The sequence below is a fragment of the Vigna unguiculata genome, chromosome 4 (assembly GCF_004118075.2).
Source record: "Vigna unguiculata cultivar IT97K-499-35 chromosome 4, ASM411807v1, whole genome shotgun sequence".
Lineage (NCBI taxonomy): Eukaryota > Viridiplantae > Streptophyta > Magnoliopsida > Fabales > Fabaceae > Vigna > Vigna unguiculata.
In genome coordinates, this window is record NC_040282.1 from 118,580 (window position 1) to 142,920 (window position 24,341).

At 33.5% G+C, this 24,341-nt stretch overlaps 2 protein-coding genes and 1 pseudogene across 2 annotated transcripts; 2 read left to right on the forward strand and 1 right to left on the reverse strand.

Annotated features, from left to right (window-relative positions):
• The first annotated feature begins 692 nt into the window (after window positions 1-692).
• On the forward strand, window positions 693-4,105 carry LOC114181997 (annotated as a pseudogene).
• Window positions 4,106-4,705: 600 nt separating this feature from the next.
• LOC114182643 (FCS-Like Zinc finger 1-like) lies at window positions 4,706-5,641 on the forward strand. The gene is made up of 2 exons (XM_028069554.1): window positions 4,706-5,072; window positions 5,168-5,641. Exons 1-2 carry the CDS (start codon window positions 4,795-4,797, stop codon window positions 5,286-5,288), a joined length of 399 nt encoding a protein of 132 aa, XP_027925355.1. The 5' UTR covers window positions 4,706-4,794; the 3' UTR covers window positions 5,289-5,641.
• Window positions 5,642-6,945: 1,304 nt separating this feature from the next.
• On the reverse strand, window positions 6,946-13,008 carry LOC114181650 (auxin response factor 19-like). Its single transcript, XM_028068157.1, has 14 exons — window positions 12,640-13,008; window positions 12,413-12,522; window positions 12,232-12,330; window positions 12,103-12,159; window positions 11,861-12,016; window positions 11,700-11,784; window positions 11,520-11,610; window positions 11,220-11,384; window positions 10,928-11,050; window positions 10,534-10,609; window positions 10,265-10,403; window positions 8,190-10,048; window positions 7,873-8,063; window positions 6,946-7,661 (listed from the first exon to the last, which is right to left on the reverse strand). The coding sequence occupies exons 1-14, from the start codon at window positions 12,710-12,712 to the stop codon at window positions 7,526-7,528; spliced, it is 3,360 nt and encodes a 1,119-aa protein (XP_027923958.1). The 5' UTR covers window positions 12,713-13,008; the 3' UTR covers window positions 6,946-7,525.
• Window positions 13,009-24,341: the final 11,333 nt, after the last annotated feature.

Genomic DNA, 24,341 nt, shown 5'->3' on the forward strand with positions numbered 1-24,341 from the left:
ATCTAAAACTTATTTATATATTATTTAAATTAACTCTTCATTTATATCTTTGAGAAAACTGAATTTTTTTTACCGATATAAGTCTTGATGTTAAATACGTATTTATAACTGAAACTTTATTTTGAATTACTTTTTCAGTTAAATAGTGAAGAAAAAGAAAAGGCTGAGACATGATAATGGAATGATGAAAAACTTGAGAGGAATAAAAAACTAAACTTTATCTTGAATTAAACTTTCGGTTAAATAATAAAAATAATTATGACCGAATGTGTATACTAAATGAATGTCTATGCAAGATTTCCTAAAGTTTTATTTTCACTGTCGTCAAAAATAGACAAATAGACACCACCATAACTACTATGTATAAACCAAACAGCTATACTTAGGTTTTTAATAAATCATAACTAAATATCATCTTATAACAAACTTAAGATAAAATTTATTAATATATTTTATCTATATTTGTGTAGAAAGAAGTTGATGTAGAGCACATTTTTGTCTGGAATTTGACATAAAGTGTGAGAGAAGATAACTGCAACCAACTGTACATTCCCAAAAATGAAGGCTTGCTGCGCTAAAGATCCTACAAACACTTCTAATTTTGGAAACTATGAACAAATTGCAAACAAAATCTGCAACAGCATTTCCCACTGACAGCACAATTCTCAATTCTTGTATTTATGCCATCAAACCACAATGCTCCTCACTCAATAATTTCTTCTCAAAATCCTCGAACAAATCATTCTCGGAAAAATCAAAGATGTCGAGGATGAACACAGAGAAGAAGCTGGGTGCAGGACGTGTGGTGGCTGTGGCCATTGAGAATAACAAGACCAGCCAACATGCTGCCAAGTGGGCAGTCGACAACCTTCTTCCCAAGGACCAATCTCTCTTGCTCATCCATGTCAGACAAAAATCATGTTCAGGTTCCATATATCTCATTCAAACCAAACATTTCTAAATAATGTTAATGTTTGACGTTCTAAATAAGATCATGTTAATCATGAGTGCAGCGAATCCTGCCAATGAAGCCGTGGGCGACAACGAATCCAAGGAACTCTTCGAATCGTTTCGAGTTTTCTGCAATAGAAAAAGTGTTAGTTCTCGTGAAAACTTGTGATATCTCAGAATTTTTTCATCAACAAATACTAAAATTGTCGACTTGTGTTTGTTTCCGACAGATACAATGCAGAGAAGTGTTGTTGGAGGACATGGATGTATCTAAGGCATTGTTGGAAAACATCACCGTGAATTCCATCGAGTTTCTGGTGCTTGGGGCGCCATCAAGGGGTGGTCTTGTTAGGTAAAGGAATTTTTGTTTTCATCAATCATCATCTTCTTAATGTTTTCGTTGCTAACAGATCCGATTGAAATTAATATTCATGACAGGAGATTTAGAACAACGGATGTTCCAAGCGCGGTGTCGAAGGGGGCGCCACCATTCTGCACAGTTTATATAATTTCCAAAGGAAAAATCTCGAGCGTGAGATCTGCTACTGCTCCATTGACTCCTAAACCTGTCGCAGCACGTAACCAATTGCAGCCACAACAGGTACAGCCAATGCTACAGCCACAGCCACGGCACCAGCCACTGATGCGAAATCCTGAAGGATTTTTGGATTCTCATCAAACCCGCAACTACCCACCACGACGTATGTGTCAATTCATTTTTCTCTGTATATATGTATATATACACAAATAATTCATTTGAATTACTTAATTGCAGCTTCACATGGGAGTGGGACACGCCTGGTGTTGGACGATGATGATATCATGATGTAAGTTACGATCGAGATTAAACGCTAATACTAGCGCATATCAAATATTTGTTGTTTGTATGTAAGTTGTTTGTGGAAATAACATTTCACCGTTTATGGTATATATGGTCCTGCAGATCACCATTCGTAAGGGCTGGCAAATCATACGAGTCTTCAAAACTTCCAGATTCTGACATATCATTTGTGAGCAGCGGAAGGCCAAGCATTGATCGAATATTCCCCACAATGTACGACGATTTGGACAGTGCGAGTGGAAGGCTTTCGGGTGTGTCAGATTCTGACGCCAGAAGCTTCGCTTCTTCATTGTCCTCGCAAGGAGCCAACAGCATTGATGACTACTCCTTCTCCTCGCAATCAAGGTTATCAGATTGCACGGTACGTACATAGCAATCAAGATTACATGCATGCACGTATGTGTAAGAAAGCAAATTGAAATTTGATGTTTTTGTTTTCTGTAATTACAGGATGATGTTGAATTCGAGATGAGGAGGCTGAAGATGGAACTGAAGCAGACGATGGATATGTACAGCTCGGCCTGCAAAGAAGCTATGAGTGCAAAGCAGAGGGCAATGGAGCTTCAACGTTGGAAAGCGGAAGAACAGAAGAAATCGGAAGATTCGCATACAGGTGATGCCTCATCCATACAACTGATGGAGATGGAGCAGGAAAGGATCAGAGCAGAAGCCCTTGAGAAAATCGCCGCACTGGAAGCACAGAAGAGAATGACCCACGTAGAGAGGAGGAAACCGAGTGAAAGCTTTGTTGGACACGGCCCTGCCATGTACAGAAGGTACTCCATTGAGGAAATTGAAGAGGCAACAAATATGTTTTCGGACTCTCTTAAGATCGGCGAAGGAGGTTATGGTCCAGTCTACAGAAGCGAACTGGATTGCACCCAGGTTGCAATCAAGGTCTTGAAGCCAGATGCAGCTCAAGGGCGAGAGCAGTTTCAACAGGAAGTATGATTTCTTGCACTTCAACACAAATAAAAAAAAAAAGGATTGCTTGATATCAAATGTTCAGGTGACACATGAACAAGTTTTGAATAATAACTTGGTTTGCTTTATGCAGGTAGAAGTGTTGAGTCGCATAAGGCATCCAAACATGGTTCTGTTGCTGGGGGCATGTCCAGAGTATGGTTGTCTTGTGTATGAGTACATGGCGAATGGAAGCTTGGATGATTGCTTGTTTAGGAGAGGAAGTTCACGTCCACCTCTTCCATGGCAGCTAAGGTTCCAAATTGCGTCAGAGATAGCAACAGGTCTGCTTTTCCTCCACCAGACAAAACCAGAGCCACTGGTGCACCGTGACCTAAAACCCGGCAACATTCTCCTTGACCGGAACTACGTGAGCAAGATCAGTGACGTGGGGTTGGCCAGGCTGGTGCCTCCTTCGGTTGCTGACAGTGTGACCCAGTATCGCATGACTTCCACTGCCGGAACCTTCTGCTACATCGACCCGGAGTACCAGCAAACGGGCATGCTGGGAATCAAATCTGACATATACTCTCTGGGGATCATGCTTCTGCAATTGGTGACGGCGAGGCCTCCGATGGGTTTGACTCATCATGTTACGAGATCAATCGAGAACGGGACTTTTGCTGAGATGCTTGACCCAGCCGTTGAGGACTGGCCAGTTGAACATGCCCTGCATTTCGCAAAGCTTTCCCTTGGATGTGCCGAAATGAGGAGAAAAGACAGGCCTGATCTTGGAAAAGTTGTCTTGCCTGAGCTCAATAAGCTCAGGGCATTTGCTGAAGAAAGCATGTCGCCTATGATGATGTTTGGACTTCGAACTGGAGGTGGTGGCGGCTGCGGCGGAGGGTATATTCCAAGAAACAGTAACACATCTGTCGGTGCCTCCACTTATTTTTTCTTTTCCTTTCTTTCAAACCACATCATCAAATATACTGAATGAATATGTTTTGCATTGTAGGACACGAGTGATGTTTCTGGGTTCTCTGGATATGAAAGCCGTTCAAGCTCATCATCACAGGGGAGATTGTAATCGAAGTGTAGAGTAATGTATAGGGAAAATCATTCAGGCTCAAGCTCATCATCATCCCCACAACTTTTTGGGAGTCCTGAACCCATGAAATGATATAACGATATGAGGCAGCAGGAGCATCGTTCACAACATTCAAAGTCCTGTTTCATATCAGGATCACTGACAGCACTCGGAGAAAATCCTCGGAGAAAATGTTGCAATCCTTCATTCTCTTCCACGCCACAAGTTGATGTACAGAACAAGCACAATTCAGCGGACATCAATATACCTTGTCTTTGTTTATACTTATGTTGCCGCTTCATATTGTTTTACTCAACCAAATAAATACAAGGCTAAGTATTGTGCAACTCTCCCAGAAAACTCTCTCTCGATTCGGTTCTTCGCTTTACATGCAAACGCTATAGTACTCTAATCTAGGTTACAAAAATTATACTTAGTTGTAAAATACAATTAAATAAAGTTAGGAACCTATCTCACTTGCTAAAGAGATTCTACTCGATTAACTGCCCTCTTCAACATTTAACGACAAATCCAGTTAAAATTGCCAATTACTTTTTCTTCTCTATAGACGAGGCTAAATTTGATTTATTAGTGTAAATGAAAAAGATTAAATAAGTAGTATTATCATTATATTTTGTTTTTGTGTATTTATCGGAAAATAGATTGTCTTGAGGTGGCGTGAAAAACACAAGTTTTTTTTTTAGAAATATCGTGTCTTAATGGATTGATTAGCATGTTTCAGGGGATAGGTTTGATATTTTTTTGAAATACGTAGAGCTGGGATAAAGACACGTACCATCTGTTCAATTTCACAAAAAAGTTTTATAATTCAAAAGAAAAATAGGAAAATTACAAATTTATGCATAAAACAATAATATAACATTAATATTCCGATTCCCAAATTGTGGCAATGCGTGCATGTGAGTTAGATTTTTGTGAAGCTATTGATTCCTGCACTCTCACCACTTTGCTGTTTCTTTTTGAGAGACTCCAGAAGAAAGAGAGAAGAATGGAGAAGTGTAATTCTAATTCCAGCAAAAGGAACAGGAATAGAATGGTTTTAGAGAGAGGGGTTGTTGGGCTTGGAATAGTGGCAGCCATGAGTGTGAGCAACATCAACAACTCCACTGATGTTGTTTCCTCTGCTAAAGCTGCTGCAAACTTTCGAGGAAGCAGAAGCTATGGCCTTTTCCATGCTTCCCCTCTCAACACTGGAACTCCTTATTTTCTCAACTCCTGCAACCTTTGCCACAAACATCTTCATGGGGTCGACATCTTCATTTACAGGTTCTAATAATACCCTTTACTTTCTTTATTAATTAGACTTTTGTTTTTGTTTGTAACAGTGGATAAGATACTAATAATTAAATGTCTTAATGCAGAGGCGAGAAAGCGTTTTGCAGTGCACAATGTCGTGAGGATCACATTAGAAACTACGAACATCACAATAATGCCCTCAGATCCACCTCATCTACTGTGTCTGTGCCTATTCTTGCAGCATGAACCAACAAACTTACACAACATTATAATGAATCAGATGCAAACTGCTATTACTGTGTCTGTGTGATTCAAAGATGAAATTAAGAATCAGCACCATCAACCTCAATAAATGTCTTTCAAGCTAAGCTTGACAGTCCCTCACCCTGCCACGAAAATCGATGGAATATTATAAACATTACAAGTATATTCCCCAGTGATGCACCTGTCTTTTTCAACTCTGCATTCTCTTCCATATTTTTTGGATTTATCTTCTTCATCCACACTGTATGCCAAACTCACCAAATATGTCTTTCAATTTCATTAGATTTTTTCTATTTCATTTCAACGGCTGTATTTATTGGGTTTTTTTAACAAGTGAATAATACCATATCACTTTTATACTTTCAACCACAAGTTTGACGATTATTGTTACAATAAATTTAAAATCTGTATTAATTATAATTTTAGTAATGTAATTTTTTACAAAGTACGCAGAAATTAAACACTTTACATTTTTAATAATATAAAAACTAGATTTGTTATACGTTTTGTCATAATAAGAAAGTAGTTAAACGTTGACAAAAGGAAAGTAGTAACTGCTCAAATAAATAAGGTTCAAATTTCCACTACTAATGATTGAGGTCTAATGAGTTAGTTGAAATGAGAAAATTTAACAAAAGAAAAAGGCATAAACTTAGGAAGATGATAGTTTAACAAAAAAATTTGACAAATTTTTGACAAATTACCTTTTTAAGTAAAAAAAGTATTACAATTATTAATTTATTTTAATTAAAAAATAAAAAAATTAATCTATTTAATTCTATTTATAGAAACTTTGTCAAAAGTTTGTTAAAAAAAGTTTGTCGAAAGATAATTTTCCATAAACTTATTGCTTGAAAGTAGTTCCATGAATATTTGGAATGAAATGTGGGGACAAAAATCAAACAACTGATAAAAGTTTGGGAAAAAAATGAAAGAAAAGAACGTTGGATGCAAGTTTTTGTTCCAATATATGTAATAGTAAAATGAAAAGAATTTGGCCTTTCGACATTCAAATGAAAATATTTATCAAAGTAGTAATGATAATTTCTTATGATTAATCGAAATGATTTCAGAATTTGATATGATAATACAAGATTACGTTAGACGCATTCAAAATCGCGAAATTCGTCATCATTTATCTTGGAAATAAAATTCAAAATAAATTTAAACCATTAGTATATTTTTTGTAATTATAATTCTTAATGTATCCCCAACATAAAGGGACAATGGTGTTAACAACACAAGATGTATTTAGACAACTTTTTAAAGTATAACAATACTAGTTATTTTAGATTAAATTAATTATTTTTTATAAAAATATTTTTATATTAAAGTTAAAATTTGAATACATATGTGTTACTTATTATTTGCGATGATAATAAAAAGTGAAAAATAGAGAAAATAAGGGAAATCAATTTGATGATGATAAGTGAAAAGATTGATGTCATCACCCCTTTGGGGAATGACCCAGATTTTGTCACCTTCACAGGTTGCACCGAGAGCCCCACCGCCATGTGTATGTCATGTCTCTGTCTCTAAACTGCAAAAGCTGCACTGCGATTTGCAAATGCCAAATTCCTCTGCTCCCCTCAGACAAACCAAGGGACACTAGGGTCAAACACATTATACAATTTTCAGATAAACAAAATTCACCATTTATTCAGTTAAAAATAAAACCTAAACAATTGTCATTGATTGAACTACTTTACAGTCGAAATACTCTCCACCATTTTTAGTCCTTACGCTTCAATCAAACAAAGCAACAGTATTCACTTGACCTTACAACATTTGAAGTTTCTCTACTTCACAGTCCCTCTTGGCAGAGAACTAAAGTGCCTGCAAGGATGGAAGATCATGAGAGCTTCCTCAAAATCTAGCTGCCTAGCGTTTACAAAGCAATTCCTCCTAGAGGGCCAATAAACCTTCAACTTTGTACATTCAAAAGCATTGCGTAATATCAAACCTTTCTTTCTACAGTACAGAGAATTTGCCAACAATAATAATTTTTTTAGTATTACAACAACGCATCTTTCTATGCCCTTAATAACTTAATTGAATTTGTAGCACTAGCGGCATTTTGCACGTCCAGAACAGAGCCGGAACTTCTGCTTCAAACTGCAAAGATCGCTTCGAAGACCTATGTAGGATCATAATGTATCTCCAGAAATAATCTAAGTTACCACTATGCAAGAATTGTTAGTGTATTATTGGACTCTCGTTTAGGTATTCCCACCGTCAGAGCTGCTACACGCTTGATTTGGAAGGCCGCCATTGCCAAAATCTCCATCCAAGCTCATCTGTTGCACTTCTTGAGGAGAAAGTATTTTAATACAGCGGACACAGTTCACAAACTCCCTGAAATACCCATCACAAACAATAAGATACCAAATCTTGCCATCACAAAAATTCAAGGTTTTACGATTTTGTCTAAATTTAAACATATTGATCCAATTCTTTCGGCTACCAAGGTCAACGAAAGCTACGGAACATTATGGCTTGCCAGCCAGCAGGACTATGCACATGCAAAAAGACAAACCAATGAGAAAAGGGAAACAGTTGGACTTACTCCCAAGGGTCATCTCCCACCAGTAGAACATCACTCTCGTGATCTACATAGACAAGTTTCCAACCTATCCTTTGCCGATCCTCCAGCTGTCCCTCTATTCCAAATCTGCGAGCTAGATCCTGTTTAAGCTCTTCATAACCTGAATACCTAGTTATGTCTATGGACCTTCCCACAGCTCCACGTTTATATACCTGAAAGGGCCAAAAGAAAAAAGGTAATTTAGAATAACTGAAAAGCATACACGCATATCGTCAAGATATATATCCTCATCTGCTGAAACTGTATTATTAAAATAACCATAAAAACAAAAAATAAACCTTGGTATATGTCCTCATCCGCTGAAACTGTGCTGGTGGCAGAGGTGGTGGAGGCGGTGCTGGTGGTGGAGCCCATGTACCCCTGTTCAAAAAGCTACTATCATCTATTGTGGAATCAATTGAATTGAAGGCCATATCAGGGACTCCAAATGACTGCGAAACCATTGAAGATGAAAGTTCCTGCTGAGCATCTCTGTTATTTTCATAATTACCAAGTAGGGCTTCTGAAGAGAAGTTATTAGACAAATCCTTCCCCAACCCCAATGTGCCCTTGGTTAAAAGGGAATCTGGATTCAGTGGCATTCCCATTTGGCTATCAATGTTGTTGGCATATGGAATATTGCCCCTAGCATCTGCCTGAACTTCCCCATCTTGACTATTGTCTCTGAACAACATAGAATGTGGATTGTAAGCTAATGGATTATTATTCTGATGCATATGTGCGTCACTCTGAGAAAGGCAAACTGATGTTGTAGAAGATGATGTGTCCAAACAATCAGTATGGACAGCACTACCATTCAAGTATGACTGAAGGCCAAAATGCCCTTGATTTTGACTTTTCGAAATATTCAGAGAAGGTTTAACATCAGACTTCGATTGTAAATCTTTCAACAAGTTTGCATTTGATGACATAGTTTCTAACGCACTTGAACTCAAGATTGTTGAAGCAGACTGAGCCATGTCATCCCCTACTATTGTGTTTCTCTGCAGTCGAGAATTTATCAATGGCGGAAGTGCACTGGCACAGTTATTTGCAGAAGGTGAGGTGGAGCAAGATGGAATATCATCAGTAATTACAGATTGCCCTGCCCCAGTTGCTCCATTCAGTATACTACTACCAGCAGCAGAAAGTTGGTTATTTGTAGTAGGGGTAGGAAGAAGTCCCATGTGGCCAGACACTTCAGACAGCAAGCCAGGTTGCTGCTGTTGAAGCTTGGGCTGCTGAGGGAATTGAATACTGTTCTGGAAATTAGCCTTTGTGATCTGATTAGAAATAGAATTAGCCTCAGGCAGTGAATTTTGAAGCATAGGAGGAATTTCTAGAACTTGACCAGGTGTTAGTGCTCTAGACAAGTTATGTGTTTTATCTAAAATCTGTCTCTGCTGATCCTGGATTTGAGTAAGCTGAGTAGGCTGCTGCAACACTGTTTGCTGTACCAAGTGCGTTTGTTTTTGTTGTTGAAGCTTCTGTAACAAGTGCAACTGAATCTGATTGTCAGACATCTGTAATTGTTGAACATGATCAGGGATAGGGGACTGGATCAAATTTTGTTGTTGACCCTGACTTATAATCGTCTGCTGCTGTGATGGATTTTGAGAGAGGCTTCTATGCATTTGATGGTTTTGAATGGATGGTTGCTGCTGCTGAAGAATATTGTTGGTTTGGACAATGTTTTGGGGATGCAAGAGCTGGGCTTGAACTTGACTCTGTGGTATAGTTTGATTTGCCAAGTTCTGCCTTGATTGTTGAGTGATATCACCCAACTGTTGCTGTGGTGGCAGGACTGCTCCTAATGTGCTAGATGTAGATGGTAGCTTCTGAAGTTGATCCAGCTGTTGAGCAGTCTGAAGTAGTCTGTGAGTATTGAAGGCTACATTGTTTGACTGAGAAATTTGCGGAGCGGAAAATCCCAGCTGCCGAGATATATCAGCCCCAGGAATATTTTGCAAAATAGATCCCGGTAAGGAAGGTGCAAAATTTGGCTGCAACGAGCTAGCCAGTGTAGGATTTTGCTGCACGTTCATCCACTGAGCTAAGCTCAGGCCAGGGAGACCTTGGGCATCCTTCATGCACATATCATCACCAAGCCAAGGCATTGTCCTCTTGAAAATGTTATCAAAATCAGATAAGTCATCATCTGCAAAAGTAAACAAAAGTATCCGAATGAACTATATATTTCCAATCATCAAACCAAATTCAATTTTCCTCCCTTCAGAAATTTGTTGATGTGAAAGGTCCCCCAGGAAACAAAGAAGCTCAAGAATTAATAATCAATATGAATCTTGACGATGTGGTTTAGAGGAACCTATACATATCATTTTGCATCTAAAAAGTATAAAGTATAACTATTTACCCGGCATTCCAGGTTGTCTTGGCCTCTTGGATCTAAAGAATGGAGGCGGGCAGAGGAAAAATGGAGCAGTTACTGGTTCGATTTCCCAGATAGAGACCCTGCTACGCTTTTCTCCAGCAGTTGACTCATCCCAACCAACCTGATGAATGATATGTAAAACTAAACAACCATTACTTACACAGATTAAAGAAAAGAAAGACAATACGAAAACATAAATCTCCTGGGTGAAATTAGATTCATGAAATGTTAAAGGATGTTGGTAATGGTACCTGCAAATTTCTCCATTGAGAGTTTTTCCATCGCACAGGATCCAGATCACTGATACCTGTAATTGTACCCATATACCTGCAATACCATTGAATTGATTAATTGAACGTTTTATTGTCAACCATTTCTAAGTATAATATCCATTTTCAGCAGAGTATCTCCTGCTTCAGTGCTACATAAGTTGCCAATTCTAATTAATCTGGATTGAGAAATAAATAAACAGTGATTCAAGCACAAACTAAATTCAAGACAAAACTAATTACATCTCTCAATCATGATATTTGACCACCCACGTTTCGATGTTTACTTCATGAAGATATTACTTTCAATTTAATCATTTATTTACACATTTACTGTAAACGCTTTCTATACATGGACTCGATTAAAATGACGTACCTTCTCGTTCCCGAGTCTTCAGTTTCAAACATCATTCGAAAACGCATGCCAAGTGACGGTTGGTGACTGTACACCGACTTGTAGTACTTGGCCAAAGGAATAACAAATTCTGAGGGACTAGCCCTGCAAGCAAAAGAAACACAGAAGTTCAAAACTTTACAATTGAGACTATGGGACTCAAAAAACTTCGAAATCTGATTGGACAGACAAGTAAGGAAAGTGAAAATCAAAGAAATTATGCATCGATATAAATACAGTGAAACGAAAACAAAGGATGTGAAAAATGCAGGACCTAGGATTATAAAAGACGGTGAAGGGACTATTGTTTGCGGCTGCATGAGCCGCTGCAGCAAGAATTCCAATGTGCATACTGTCACTGGATAGTACTGACGAAGATATATTGGCGGGTTGCCTGTTAGCTCGTCTGATACCCAAAAGAAGCTGCTGCTTTTCATCTCTGCGAGACAGAAACACTAAAAATGATGAGACATAGTGAAAATAATAAATTGATTGCTCAAAAGCGTATAAAAGCTTCAACATATTTGCAGAGAAAAATTGAAATGTGGAAGAGGCGTGAATTTACAACCCCGACCTTATAAACAAAACAGAGTCCCCGGCAAAAAGCCTCTTTCCGCTGACAAATAGACTCCACCCAGTGGTAAGCAAGTGCCGTTTTGGTTGTCCTAGCGAAAGAGCATCATGAGATGAGATTTATGTGAGAAATGAATACATAAATGAGTGGATAAGCGAGTGGATTGTGAGACATGCATACCACGGTATATGTGGCGGAATGTCCAAACATTGTCGTGCAAATCCCTGGCGACGAGTTCTTGAGCAGGAGGTTGCATAGAGTAATCCTACAGGAAATGGGAATGGAATGAGATGAAAGAAAGGGTGGTGAAGAAGTTGAGATGGAGAGTTTGGAAAACGTACAAGATGAGGGAAAATCTTCTCGGCGGCACGACGGGGCACTGAGAAACCTCCGTGAGTGCTGGTATCACTTGCGGTGAGCTGTTTACAGAAGAAGTCGGGTTGTGGCTTGGTGGACTTGAGAGCAAGATCTGATCTCAACAGAGCATCCTTATCGAACTGCAATGCGAAGAGATGATTAGGACAGTGTGAAAAAAAAAAGAGGAGATGCAAAGAGTGAGCGAGTGGGAGCAGTAAATGATTACAGAAGGGACTGGTTGAAGCGTCATCTGAGCGTATACTTCATCTGTTTCGGGATCAGCCTGAAAATGGAGAAATTAATGAGAGAGGGGGAAAGCGAAAAAAAAAAGGGAAAGAGAAAGAGAGGAACATACATGCAGAGTGAGACTGTGAAGGAGACAGAGTAACTTGGAAGGGAGATTGGGATAGTTGGGAATTTGAGCGTCGACATCTTTCTTGAGAGATGCAGCAACCTGAAGAAAGATAAGAATTAGGAACAACGAAGGTCTAGAAACAGAGAGAGAGAGAGAGAGAGAAGGATAGGGTTAGGTGTACCTGTTCGCTGTGACCCTGAGGGAAGTAGATGACGTGTGTGGCAGAGGGAGGAAGATTAACCAAAGGCCCTGCACAAGCTTGCCACAGCTCCGGGTTTATGCTCTTCTTCTCTGCAACCAAACTTTTCATTATCAGGAAGAAATCAAAGTAACAACAGATAGCAGAGTTGTTCTGTTTTGTCTCGTTTTGTTGCAGAAATAGACAGAGAGAGAGTAAGAGAGAGAAACCTTGGGAAGGATTGGGATTGGGATTGGGAGCGGCGGAGCCACCGTCGGGCTGCGGTGGTGGATGCGTCTTCATCGGAAATCCTTGTTGAATGAATTTGTATGTATCAATAGCAATTCATGGGTGGAAGAGAATGGAAGAGAAGAATGTTGGATTGCGAAAGCGATGAGTGTGTGTGAGAGAGAGATTGTGAGTTTGGTTGGGTTGCCCCCAAAGTTTCCCTACAATGCCCAGACAGAAACATAAGCACACTCTTTTCCTTGCTTTCTCTTTATTTGTGTTTTGTTTTCTGCAATCCCAAATGGCTGACCTATGGAACACCCCATTAGTCTTTCTCTTTCTATTTCTCTTTCCTCCACTTAACTTCAGTTGACTTCCCTTTCTTTTCTTACTCAACCATCATACTAATAATTACAACTCACTCTCCACCCTTCATATTTATTTTCACTATTTTTCTTTTTTCATTTCCTCAAATTAACCTTATCATTAATGCCATTAATAACTCATTAATATCATCATTAATATCATCATTAAAAGAATAACAACAGTACAAAAATCATAATTTAACAAAAATACAAATATCTTTAACTCGCCTAATTATTATCAATAAAAACATACTAAACCGTTTTTGATTAAAAGAATGAGATAGTTGTCCTTTTATAATAATGAAATAAAAAGTTAAATATATTGTCTGTTCTATGATTTTTTTTAAAAATTAGAATTGGTTTCTCTTGAAAATTTTGAATTAATTTAATTATTTAATTATGTAAATACATAAATTTAGTCATTCTAATCAAATTTTATTAAATTTATTTGATATTTCAAATATATTTCATTATATATTTTAGGATTAAATATGTTTTTGCTCTTTTAAGTTTTTAGTAAAATTTGGAATTAGTCATTCTTCAAAACTTTTAACCAATTTAGTCATTTATCTTTAAAAATATGTGAATTTAGTCTTTTTAAACAATTTTTGTTAAGTTTATCTGACGTTTCAAGCGCATTTCATGATAGTATTTGAATTATTTACACTGTTTAACACATTTTTGCTTCAATGTTAACTCAAATATTATAATAAAATGCGTTTAAAATGTCAAATAAACTTTAACAAAATTTGGTAAGAAGGACTAAATCTACACATTTCTAAAAATGAATGACTAAATTGGTATAAAATTTTGAAGAATGACTAATTCCAAAATTCACTGAAACTTGAAGGACCAAAAACATATTTAACCCTACATTTTAGTTTATATACACAGTTTGACACGTGTTGACTATGATATTAGTTAAGAAACGCGTTTAAAACATCAAATAAACTTAATAAAATTTGGTTAAAAGGACAAGATCTACGCATTTATAACGTTAAGGGACTAAATTAATTTAAAATTTCTAAAATAAACTAATAACAATTTTCATTAAAAATTTAATAATTAAAAATATATTTAACCCTACGTTAAAACACAAAAATATAATAAAACACATTATGTCTTATGTGTTTTTAAACATTTTAGTAACCATTGAAAAAATAAATTAACCTTGGTCAACATGTGTTACATCATTAATATGAAATTTTCTTCTTTGGTACTTCTAAAACTCCAACTATCTATATAAAATCTGGGTGTTTATCTCAAAAATAGATATTAATTATGAGCCTCACAATCCCGTCTATTTAAAGTTTCGTATTAAGTAGCCATTAATAATTAATAATTTATCACAATAATTTCTGCCCACCCAATATCCCATACACACTATTTAAAGTCTTCTTTATTAGGTCAATGCCTTCCTCTACAATATATCTTCTTTTAAGCAATAACTTACAAGTACCCCATAGTTAAAAGTTAAAAATCACTTTTTTTGTTGTTACATTACATAATAATTACATTATAGAGAAACTTCTTGTTGTTGTGAATAATAATGGTCCTGGTGTACAGTAATTAACATTATGATTAAGATTACAAATAGAGTAATCATAATTTGGATTTGATTAATTGTTGTTTTATAATTAAAGAAAAAAGATGAAGTGGGTGAGTGAAGAAGGAAAAATGAAGATCATGTGACATTCTATTATTGGAGTGATCGCAAATGAGTTTACCTGCACATGCCTGCTGTACACCCACTTCATTTATTTCTTTCTTTATTTATTACTTATTCTGTATTTATTATTTATATTTCTTCTCTCTCATCTCTTCCTCCTCTTTATTAACACCACCATAAAAAAGTAAATATTTCTATTTTAAATTACTTTTTCAATCCCACATCTAAGTAACGAACAACTGTCTCATTGAGACCTATATAACTACTTAAATTAGTTACTTTTAGTTAATAATAATAACATAACTTTAAATTTTTAGTTAATTAAATTTTTAGTGACATAAATAAGCATTTGAGTGATGAGAGGTATTAGAGGAAAATAATTTCAGTTATTTGAGTGAGTTTTTCTTTTTTTTTCATTATTATTTTGAGAAGGTGTGTTATGTGTGGTGGGTTGTTGATGAGGATGAGTGGGGTTGGAACATGGAAAGAAGAGAGGGTCCCAATTCCAAAGGCCATGTTCCCTCCACAGGTGAGGTGTAGGTCCCAATGCTTTGACCATCCACTTTCAAATGTCTCTTCTCCCAATTCCAATTCTTCATTTCTTCCAAAAACACAGAGAAGACAATGCAGACAAATATATGAATAAATACACAATAAATTGGTCAAAAGAAAATTCTTTATTTAAAAAATAAATTAAATTAAATAAAAAAAGAAAATTCACAGAAACAATTCTTTCATTCAAAGTTGGTGTAATATCCAAACAATTGTTGAAAACCATTTTAGAACCTTAAAAAAATAATAATGTTGTTTCACTGTCATGGATGAAAAATATTAGAATATGAACCTGTTAACTTTGCACGAGTTCGATTATGTTATTATTAAGAAAATGATGTGTGAACATTTTATCTAAAAGATAATAGACTTATTATCAAGATACAGTTACTTTTTTCTTGAGATGTGTGACTTTGTATTTTATTTTGATACAAATTCAGACAAGAAGGGTTAGAAATGATCTCTCGTACTTGTGTTGATTTAAATATAAAATTGATTGATTAAATGTGACAAGTAATGGAAGTTTATTTTATCTAAATGCCTCGTTAGCATGAGTTTTGGACATTCTAATTTTATTAAATTGCGTGTATGTTTCAATAAAAAATACCAAAAGAAATAAATCTCAATTGGTATTGGACAGTATAAGAACATATGGTACTTAAAGTTATTTAATTATAATAATAATATTACTATTATACTTAACTGGTTGTATTTGATTGTTTTCTATTAATAATAACTTTTTTTAGTTTACTATATTTAATTTAACGTATTTATGGTCATTTATTATCATGTGTTGGTATATATATTACTTTTTAAAAAAGGAGAAAAATAGTGTATAAAAATTATTAAAAATTAATATGATGAATTTAAAATTTATAGTTACCATTCAATTTTCATTAAGAAGTATAGTTACAAAATAAACAAGAACACAAATAATTTTTGAAAAGGTGAAATGAAAAAATAGTATTAACTTAAAAAATAAAAAGGTGGGGGCCGGTGAGCGTGCACCGTAAAGCAGCCGAAATTAAGGCTGGTTTAACGGAGTTGAGCGGAGTTTCGTGCATTTCACTTTTATTATTATTATTGTATTATTGCTATTGTACACTTTTCAAAAGATAAAAATAACAACGATAATTTTTTAAAATAGTTATCAAAAGTTTGTATTAAACAGCACAATAAATATTAAATATATTAGTTTATTCGTTCTAAAATATCAATACATCATATTGATTAACTTATTCAGACGACATTGTTCAGACGACATTGTTGAGATATCTCGAACAATCATATGACATTTAAAAGGTTAATATAAAAGATGTTGTAATATTGATTAAGTATTTGATCATTTTAATTTACAAGTCAACTAACATATGTCAAATATCAATTACAAATTATTGAAAATTCAACATTTTTGTCATATTATCCACTTGTTTTGTCAGTAGTTCATCTATTCTTTTTATTGCAACCACTTAACGTTCAGTTCTCATGACTTGTCTTTTTGCGTATGTGAATAATTTTTCTGACATGGTGTTACCTCTATCAATTGTGCTAACAAATACATCCAGTTTTGTATTTAGATTTTAAAATTGTGTTTCAACGACAACAATCATAAAGGCCTTCTGTTTTGAGCCTCGGGAGGAGGATGTTCCCGCAGACAGAATGGATGAATTAGGTGTTGGACTATAAGAGTCAACGTGTGGGGGTGATTGAGGAGGGTTGTCTAGTGTAGCTTCAAATGCAAGCTCCTTTGAAATGTAGTCCATGTCACTATTAAGATCAACAATGTAGTTATGTGTTTGGAGGCGTCGTCTTTCTTGGCATGTTGTGATCACCCCATGTCTGGTGACTCTATCACACCCATAATTCCTCCATCAAATCATTGTGTTTGATGGGCGAGATTTTCCACTTAGCAGTAGAGGGTTTTGCTTGCAGAAAGAAAAAGAGTTTCACAAAGAAAATAAGACAATGCATATTGTTGAATATTGTAAATTGCAAATAAAGGCTTATAGTGCACCTTAATCAAGTCATCTCACACTTCATTTTCAGTTCCAAAAAGTCTGATTGATTCACTCCATAAGAACCCACTTAGTCCAGCAAAGAGGTCATGAACCTCACACCATCTATCCTTCAAGGTCTTTTGTTGATTTTTAACATTATTTTTATTTATTTTGCCTAATGCAATTATCAAAGAGAGGTTACAATGTTATTATAAGCTTGCGTTGTCCAGCTACCATCAACTCGATTGCCTAAATAGGCTTCGTCAACTGTGAATGTTAGTAGAACCATGGTCGTTAGTAGCCTGAAGTCCATTTTTGTTGTCCATTTAGTAAACTCTCTAAGTCCACCAAACGACTCACTTCTTCCTCTATTCATGATTTACCTACACAATGAAAGTAAACTATTAAAAAAAATGAATACATAATGATATATGAATATGTTTAATGACAATCAAATAACTTAATGTGTCAATGAATCGACCACAACATTTTCATTTATTCAAGTACGTAATACAACATTTTAATTGTTTTCATGGTTTATCATATATTATTTATAATAAGATTTACAAGGTTAGATCCAACCTATAATCATCATTTCGATTTTGTGTGTTGGATGGTTGAATGTCTTGCTCCATCAACTCTCGATCAACTTCACCTATCAATGTCTCATCGTTGTCATTGTTGTCCACTCCACAGAGATAGTTATGTAGAAAAATGTTTTAACAGTATAAACATGCTAGAAAATATTATGGATTTTATTAGAATATAATTATTACAATAAGCTCATCAACTATCTATTTCTCTCAGATTTGAAAAGTAAAATTGACATGGATTTAAGGAACAAACAAACCAAGCAAAGCAATTTCTCTGGAAATGGCCATAAGAAATCACACCTCCTCTCAACATAAGTAGACCACCACCAACCCCTCTCAACGGTTTAAAATAAATCATTCAATATTTAAAAGTCAACCTCTACCACCGCCAATGCATATAGGAGGACAACTGTGTTTTTAGGAATTTGGTTAGACAACACAGTAAAAAAGGTAAAAGAAAAAACTCAATACGGTAAAAAAAAAGGTTTAAAAGTGAAAAACTCAAAAAATATAAAAATAAAAGGGTAATTGCACTGGGTGTGACCTAACTTACCACTCAAATCTTCTCACTCCAGAGAAGATTACTTTCTTCCCCACTCCTTCAAATTTATCTTTGTAAATCAGCTCAAATCAGCATATACAATACAACACTCACGTCCACTTCTATTCTGTTCCCGTAAATAAGCAGAAACAATCATAAGCTAATAGTAATTGGTATTTTACAATAGATCAAATAAGATTACACAATAAAATATAAATAAAAGACTTAATTGATAAAATATAACTATAATAATGTAGATTCTTTGTTTTTAATCAACATATTTCATATTCTTAATTTATTTTTAATTATATTTCTTAATTTATTTTTAATTATATTTTAAAATTAATAAAATGTAAATATTCAAAACAGTTACACGTGTCTTAACTATGAAACATATTATAGATTAAGTTTAATTAATCTTTTGTTCTTTCTTTTCATTCAAATATGTCAAGTTATTCTTTTAGTTATCTGTAGTTTCAATTTGGTCATAATTTTATGCAATTTGAAAATTTTGTTAAATAATTTATTGAAGTAAATTAATTTTTTTTATCAAAATTGACATTATGATTATATTAATTACACAAACAAAACAAATCATCCTTATTAACAATTTTAATATTGTTAAAAAATCATTAATTTGTTTCAAAAACTTTAACAAAAATAATTAAATTATATCATTTTTTCAAAAATCAAATTCAGATTAAAATTAAAAAATATAGAAGACTAATTTGACACTTTTTTAATAAAAATAGAAAATAATTAAACTTATACATTACGCATTTCTTTTATTAATATTTTCTTAAAAACATATGAAGACGTGTTTTTTTTTTGTCTACTAGTTTTAAAATAAATAAAATAGATTACCCATAAAGATGCATATAGAAGCTTAAAATTTATTACAGAACGTTTACGTAACCTCCATCTCATAACATACAGAACTAATTTTGTTTGAATTGCCACATTTGGTTTTCTGCCCCCTTTTTTTTTTAATTAACCCACTGTCTAAATTATTTTAGGACACTATTATTTTGAAATTCAATAACTTTTACACATTCATTATTTTATCTTTCGATCTCTTTCTTTCATTTATAAATACGGAATTTAATTTTTTTAATGATTAAAATACTTTTATAAATAGGTTGTCAAATGATATATACATACAAATTTTTTTCCTTTATTCAGAAAAAAAAGTGGATATTTGATAAGAATACTTGTTCGAAAATACTTTTAACATTTTTTTATTATGGTGTAAGATTTTTTAAGTTTAAATTAATTGTATGAGGAAGATTGCTTTAAAATTACTGTTAAAAATGTTATTTCCTGGTGTTTCATTACAATATCGTTGTTATATTTTCTATAATATATACTCATATATCTATTGTTTTTTCATTTTTAGTCTATTATTATTTTTTCATGTTTTTCCTTTGAGCTACTATTGTATTTTCATGTTCCTGTGACGTTGTAGTCATCTTTTGCTTTCATTATGTAGTTATTTTCTTCTTTCTTTTTCTTTGTTGGTTTATTTCGTAGACGTATTTTTTTTCCTTCATTTGATTCATTTAACTCATGTTCATTTTCTTGTATTTCTTTATAACTTTTACTTTGTTAATTATTTAAATAGTTCAGAGAAATTAATAATACTAAATTTAGTATACAATAAATGAAGGCTTATAAATCATTTTAGAAACTTTTTTGAGACAAACAAATCAATCATTGACGACTCCAAAAGACGATGTGACAAATTTAAACATAAATTTATCTTGTTATAAAAGTGATATTCAAGTTATACATGGAATTTAGGTATAATGATTTAAAAGAAACTAAACTTGTTTTCTGAGCACTTGGAGTAAATCATTAATAACATATCAAAACTAAATATCATTTATTATCATTAAAACCTTATAACATCATTATAATACTTTTGTAATGTGAAAGTTTGACTATAATTTATTAGATTGTTGGGATAGAAAAAATTAATTTGAACAAGTCATCTCATCTTCATCTTACATACACTACATATAATAATGGTTTGATACATAATTGTTATTGCATACCACACATGACAAAAATTATAATTATTGTTGTAAGTAACACACAGGACAACTATTCAAGTCAATAATTGAAAAATATTGAAAATCTTAAATCTAAAGACAATTCAATTAACAATTCGTCTAGACATTGTCTTTAGGCGAAGATAAAAATTGCATATATTTTAAATATTTAAATAATAATATGTAGATTTCAAGTAAATGAAATAAAGAAGAGTTATGGTAATTTTGAAAATTGTCTTCAAATTTTCTAAGAAACTGAAATCACATAAGATCCGAGTTAGATGGATAAAAAATATCACTAAAATTAATTTTGTTTTGATTTTTTTTTAAGAAATATTTACAATTTTTGTTGTGAAAAAAAAATTACAAGAAATTATTACGATTTTTTTTGCAAAATATTTTGTATAAAATACTTTTTGCAACAAATCTGGTAAGAAATACTTGTAAATTTTATAATTTTGTAAAAAATAATTACTCATGAAAAAATTACCCATTAATTAAGATTTAAAAAAAAATGACAGAAAAAAGTATTTTGTTGCAAATTCTTTTAACAAATTTGTAAGAAAAGTCTCATATAATATAAAAATTTTTAATAATAAAAGGCGATCTTACACTCTTATCCCACCTTTTCTTTTATCTAAATGGAACGCTTTACATTTTTTTCTGACTAAAAAATACATAAAAATCCATTAACAAGTTTGCATAAAGTTTCCAGTGTTGTCGTAATCATGTGGTTGCACTCCTATAACTAGCCCCCAAGAAGTGAAGGTAATAAAATACTAATAATGATGAAGTTAAGTGGCAAATATCCCAGTCTAGATTATCATTTTTATGCATTTTTTAAATAATTTGTAAAATTAGTATATATTAGTAGTTATTATTTATTTAAAGCATTCAGAATCTACATGTAACACCATGATTATAGAGTTACATTTCCCCACAAATTGTGCACTCTCCAACCTATAAATAGCTTGAGGATCACTTCTTTAAATAAACTTTTCCTTTCACTGGATCACTCATTTAAATATCTGAAAGATCTCACTTAGCTCTATAATGCTATAAATTTTTAAACAAACTTTGCAATATATATTTTTTTATTAAACGAAACACGTTAATTAAAGTGTCCTAGGTTAATTTTTTTATAAAAGGGGATAATGTTTGTTAAGGTTAGATATGTGAATACTTTGTTAATTAACCTAATCTTTTATCTATGTGAACAGCTAAGTAATTAAAGTCAGACATTTTATTTTGTTTCTGCAACAAGATGAGATTGAGACATTTGATTCCATTCGCGTCCCACCCAGCAAGAACCAGATTCATATATAACGTTGTTCATTCTTTAACGAACCATGTTCAAACATTAATTTTAATTTTAGCAAGGTCAACACTCTACTCTATCCTATATATGTTCTATGAATCGTGTTCATTTTCATTTGTGATGTTGTGACGTTTGTTTATAGATAACGTGATTCACGAGTCTGTACGATTCTCAAACATTTTGCCTTTGCATGTCTATATATAACGTTGTTAAGACTTGACAGCTGTCGGTGACTATTGTCAGACTCGGAAACAACTTCACTTATGTCGAACATAAAACTAAATTCATTAATCTCATCGATTTCAATAATTGGTACTCAAAAATTTGTAGTTAAAAATTAAGAATGTTAGAAATGGATTGTCGAGCTATATTCATCTCGTGGCACTAGAAATTAGTGAGTGGTATGTTAACGGTTAGTGGTTCGATAGTGGGTAGAATATAATGTTTAAAAAAGTTTGTTAGAATAGGTTTTAATTTTTTTTTTTAAAAATAGCTTTGATACCATATTAGAAGTGTGTTTTAAGTCTAACTCAACCTCATAAAATCAGTTTATAAGGTTAGTTTTACATCTCATTTATATATTATAAAATTGTCTTATCTCTAATCGACGTGGAACTTTTAATAAAAACGAGTTAATTTGATTATTTTGTTAAAGACAACCAAGAAATAGTTGATTGAGGCTGTGCCAGAGTTTAGGGAGAATAAAGTGTGTATTATACGTTCCTGATTTCACGGTGGAACCAAAATCTCCTCTTCTATGTTCCATGTGCCGTTCTTCTTATTCTATTCCTATAAGCTGTGTTAACTATTTTTTAATTATTATTATTTGTACATCATTCTTAACTTAATCTACCAAGGATTCCAAAGATTATGAATATACACGAGTATTTCAAACTCACGCAAAATATTAAACATTAATTTCAACTGAAAATCTTAAAAAGAATAACTTTTTGAGTCTTTTTACTCAACTTTCTCCTTTTTACACTAAAATCTAAAGTGATTATTTGAATTTGTGTGATGTTGATGTAGTTTGGGGTTGAAGTTAGTACTTTGGTTGAAGTGGGAGTGTATTTAATACTAAGGCTTGAACATGTGCATTTACATTTGCATTTGCATTTGGCGACGAGATTCATTCTCCCCGGACATTCTTTTTGGTCCATTCGACCCCATTTGTTTGACAGGTAGGTTTAGGTTCCATCCTTTTCCAAATTTTCTTTTTCCTCTAATTTATCACTCTCACCTTCACTTTTCCATCGTTCAATTTTCTTCATCTTGTTTTCAACAAAAAAACATCAACATCGTATTAAATGATAACAACATCTTAAGAATGGTTATTTTATATGTAGAAAATGGGAAAGAAAAAAAAAAGTGTTTATGAAAAAGCAAATGATGAGGTATCGAGTGGGAGGAGATAAGAGCCAAAGGGCATTTAATAGAGTGCACATGGTATGTGTTAAGAGTGTGAGAATGGAATTTGTTGAGATTGATCATATCCAACCAAACACTTGACTCTTCCAAATTTCCCAATAATTGATTCCGAAAGTGACCCAAAATAAGGTTTACTATGTAAAATATGCTGAGTTCCTCATCATTGCATCTGCCATCCGTGACCACTAAATGTAAACCAACTACTCTCATCAACATTTTTTGGGCCTTGCTGCACTTTCATTCCTCCACAAGCCATGCTCCAAAACTGGCCCAATTAAATATTTTCCATGTCATGCACACCCATAACTTCTACCTTTCCTAATCAAATTTATTGTCACAATATTTTACACATCTCAATTTTTCAAATACAACTTTCTATGACTGGTTAGTATCATGGTGTTTGATTTAGTGCCACATCGCTTGAAAGTGTGAGATGTGGTTATCTATTTTACTATATAAGAGACCCTATGTAAAGTTTGAAATACACTCGTGTAGTTGTGAACTTAAACATACACATTATACTGAACTATGTAAAATTTTTGTGTCGTTTATTCTTTCTTTTATAGCCATTTGTGTTTGTTGTCGGCAGTAGTCAAGAATATGTGATTCTATAAATTATATTGTTGATTACATGAATAACACAACAACAACATAGCTTAATCAATTTATTCACAGATTAAAGTTGTTGCCAACAGAAATACCAATTCTCTTTAATTTCTGATAAATGATTCTGATTCTTTTTTAATAATATTACATCCTGCCAAATATTTGTATAATCTCAATGTGGAAGGAACATCAGATAAAATAAATATGGCCTTTCCTTTGTGCCATGTTGGGCAGTTTACATATGATGACTAACTGCACTCATGTTGGAATAAGTGGTTCGGTGGTGTGTCCAACAAGATCTGATTCTATTTCTCATTCTAATTCTGGTTTACATTACATGATGCAACTGTCGGATAGCATCCTTAAAGTTCAAGGGAAAACAGAACAACATTGTGGCACATGAGAAATATCCTTGCTAGATTGTCCCTACCCCAAACAACATATTTGACACATTCATATGATAATGTAAAGCCATACCTAATACGTAGCAACCTTATATAATGAAAAGCCAAAAATTAGTCATTTGTTAATTGGTGCGTTCTAGAAGTGTGGTGTTGTTTGACACATGGCTGACATATTGATAC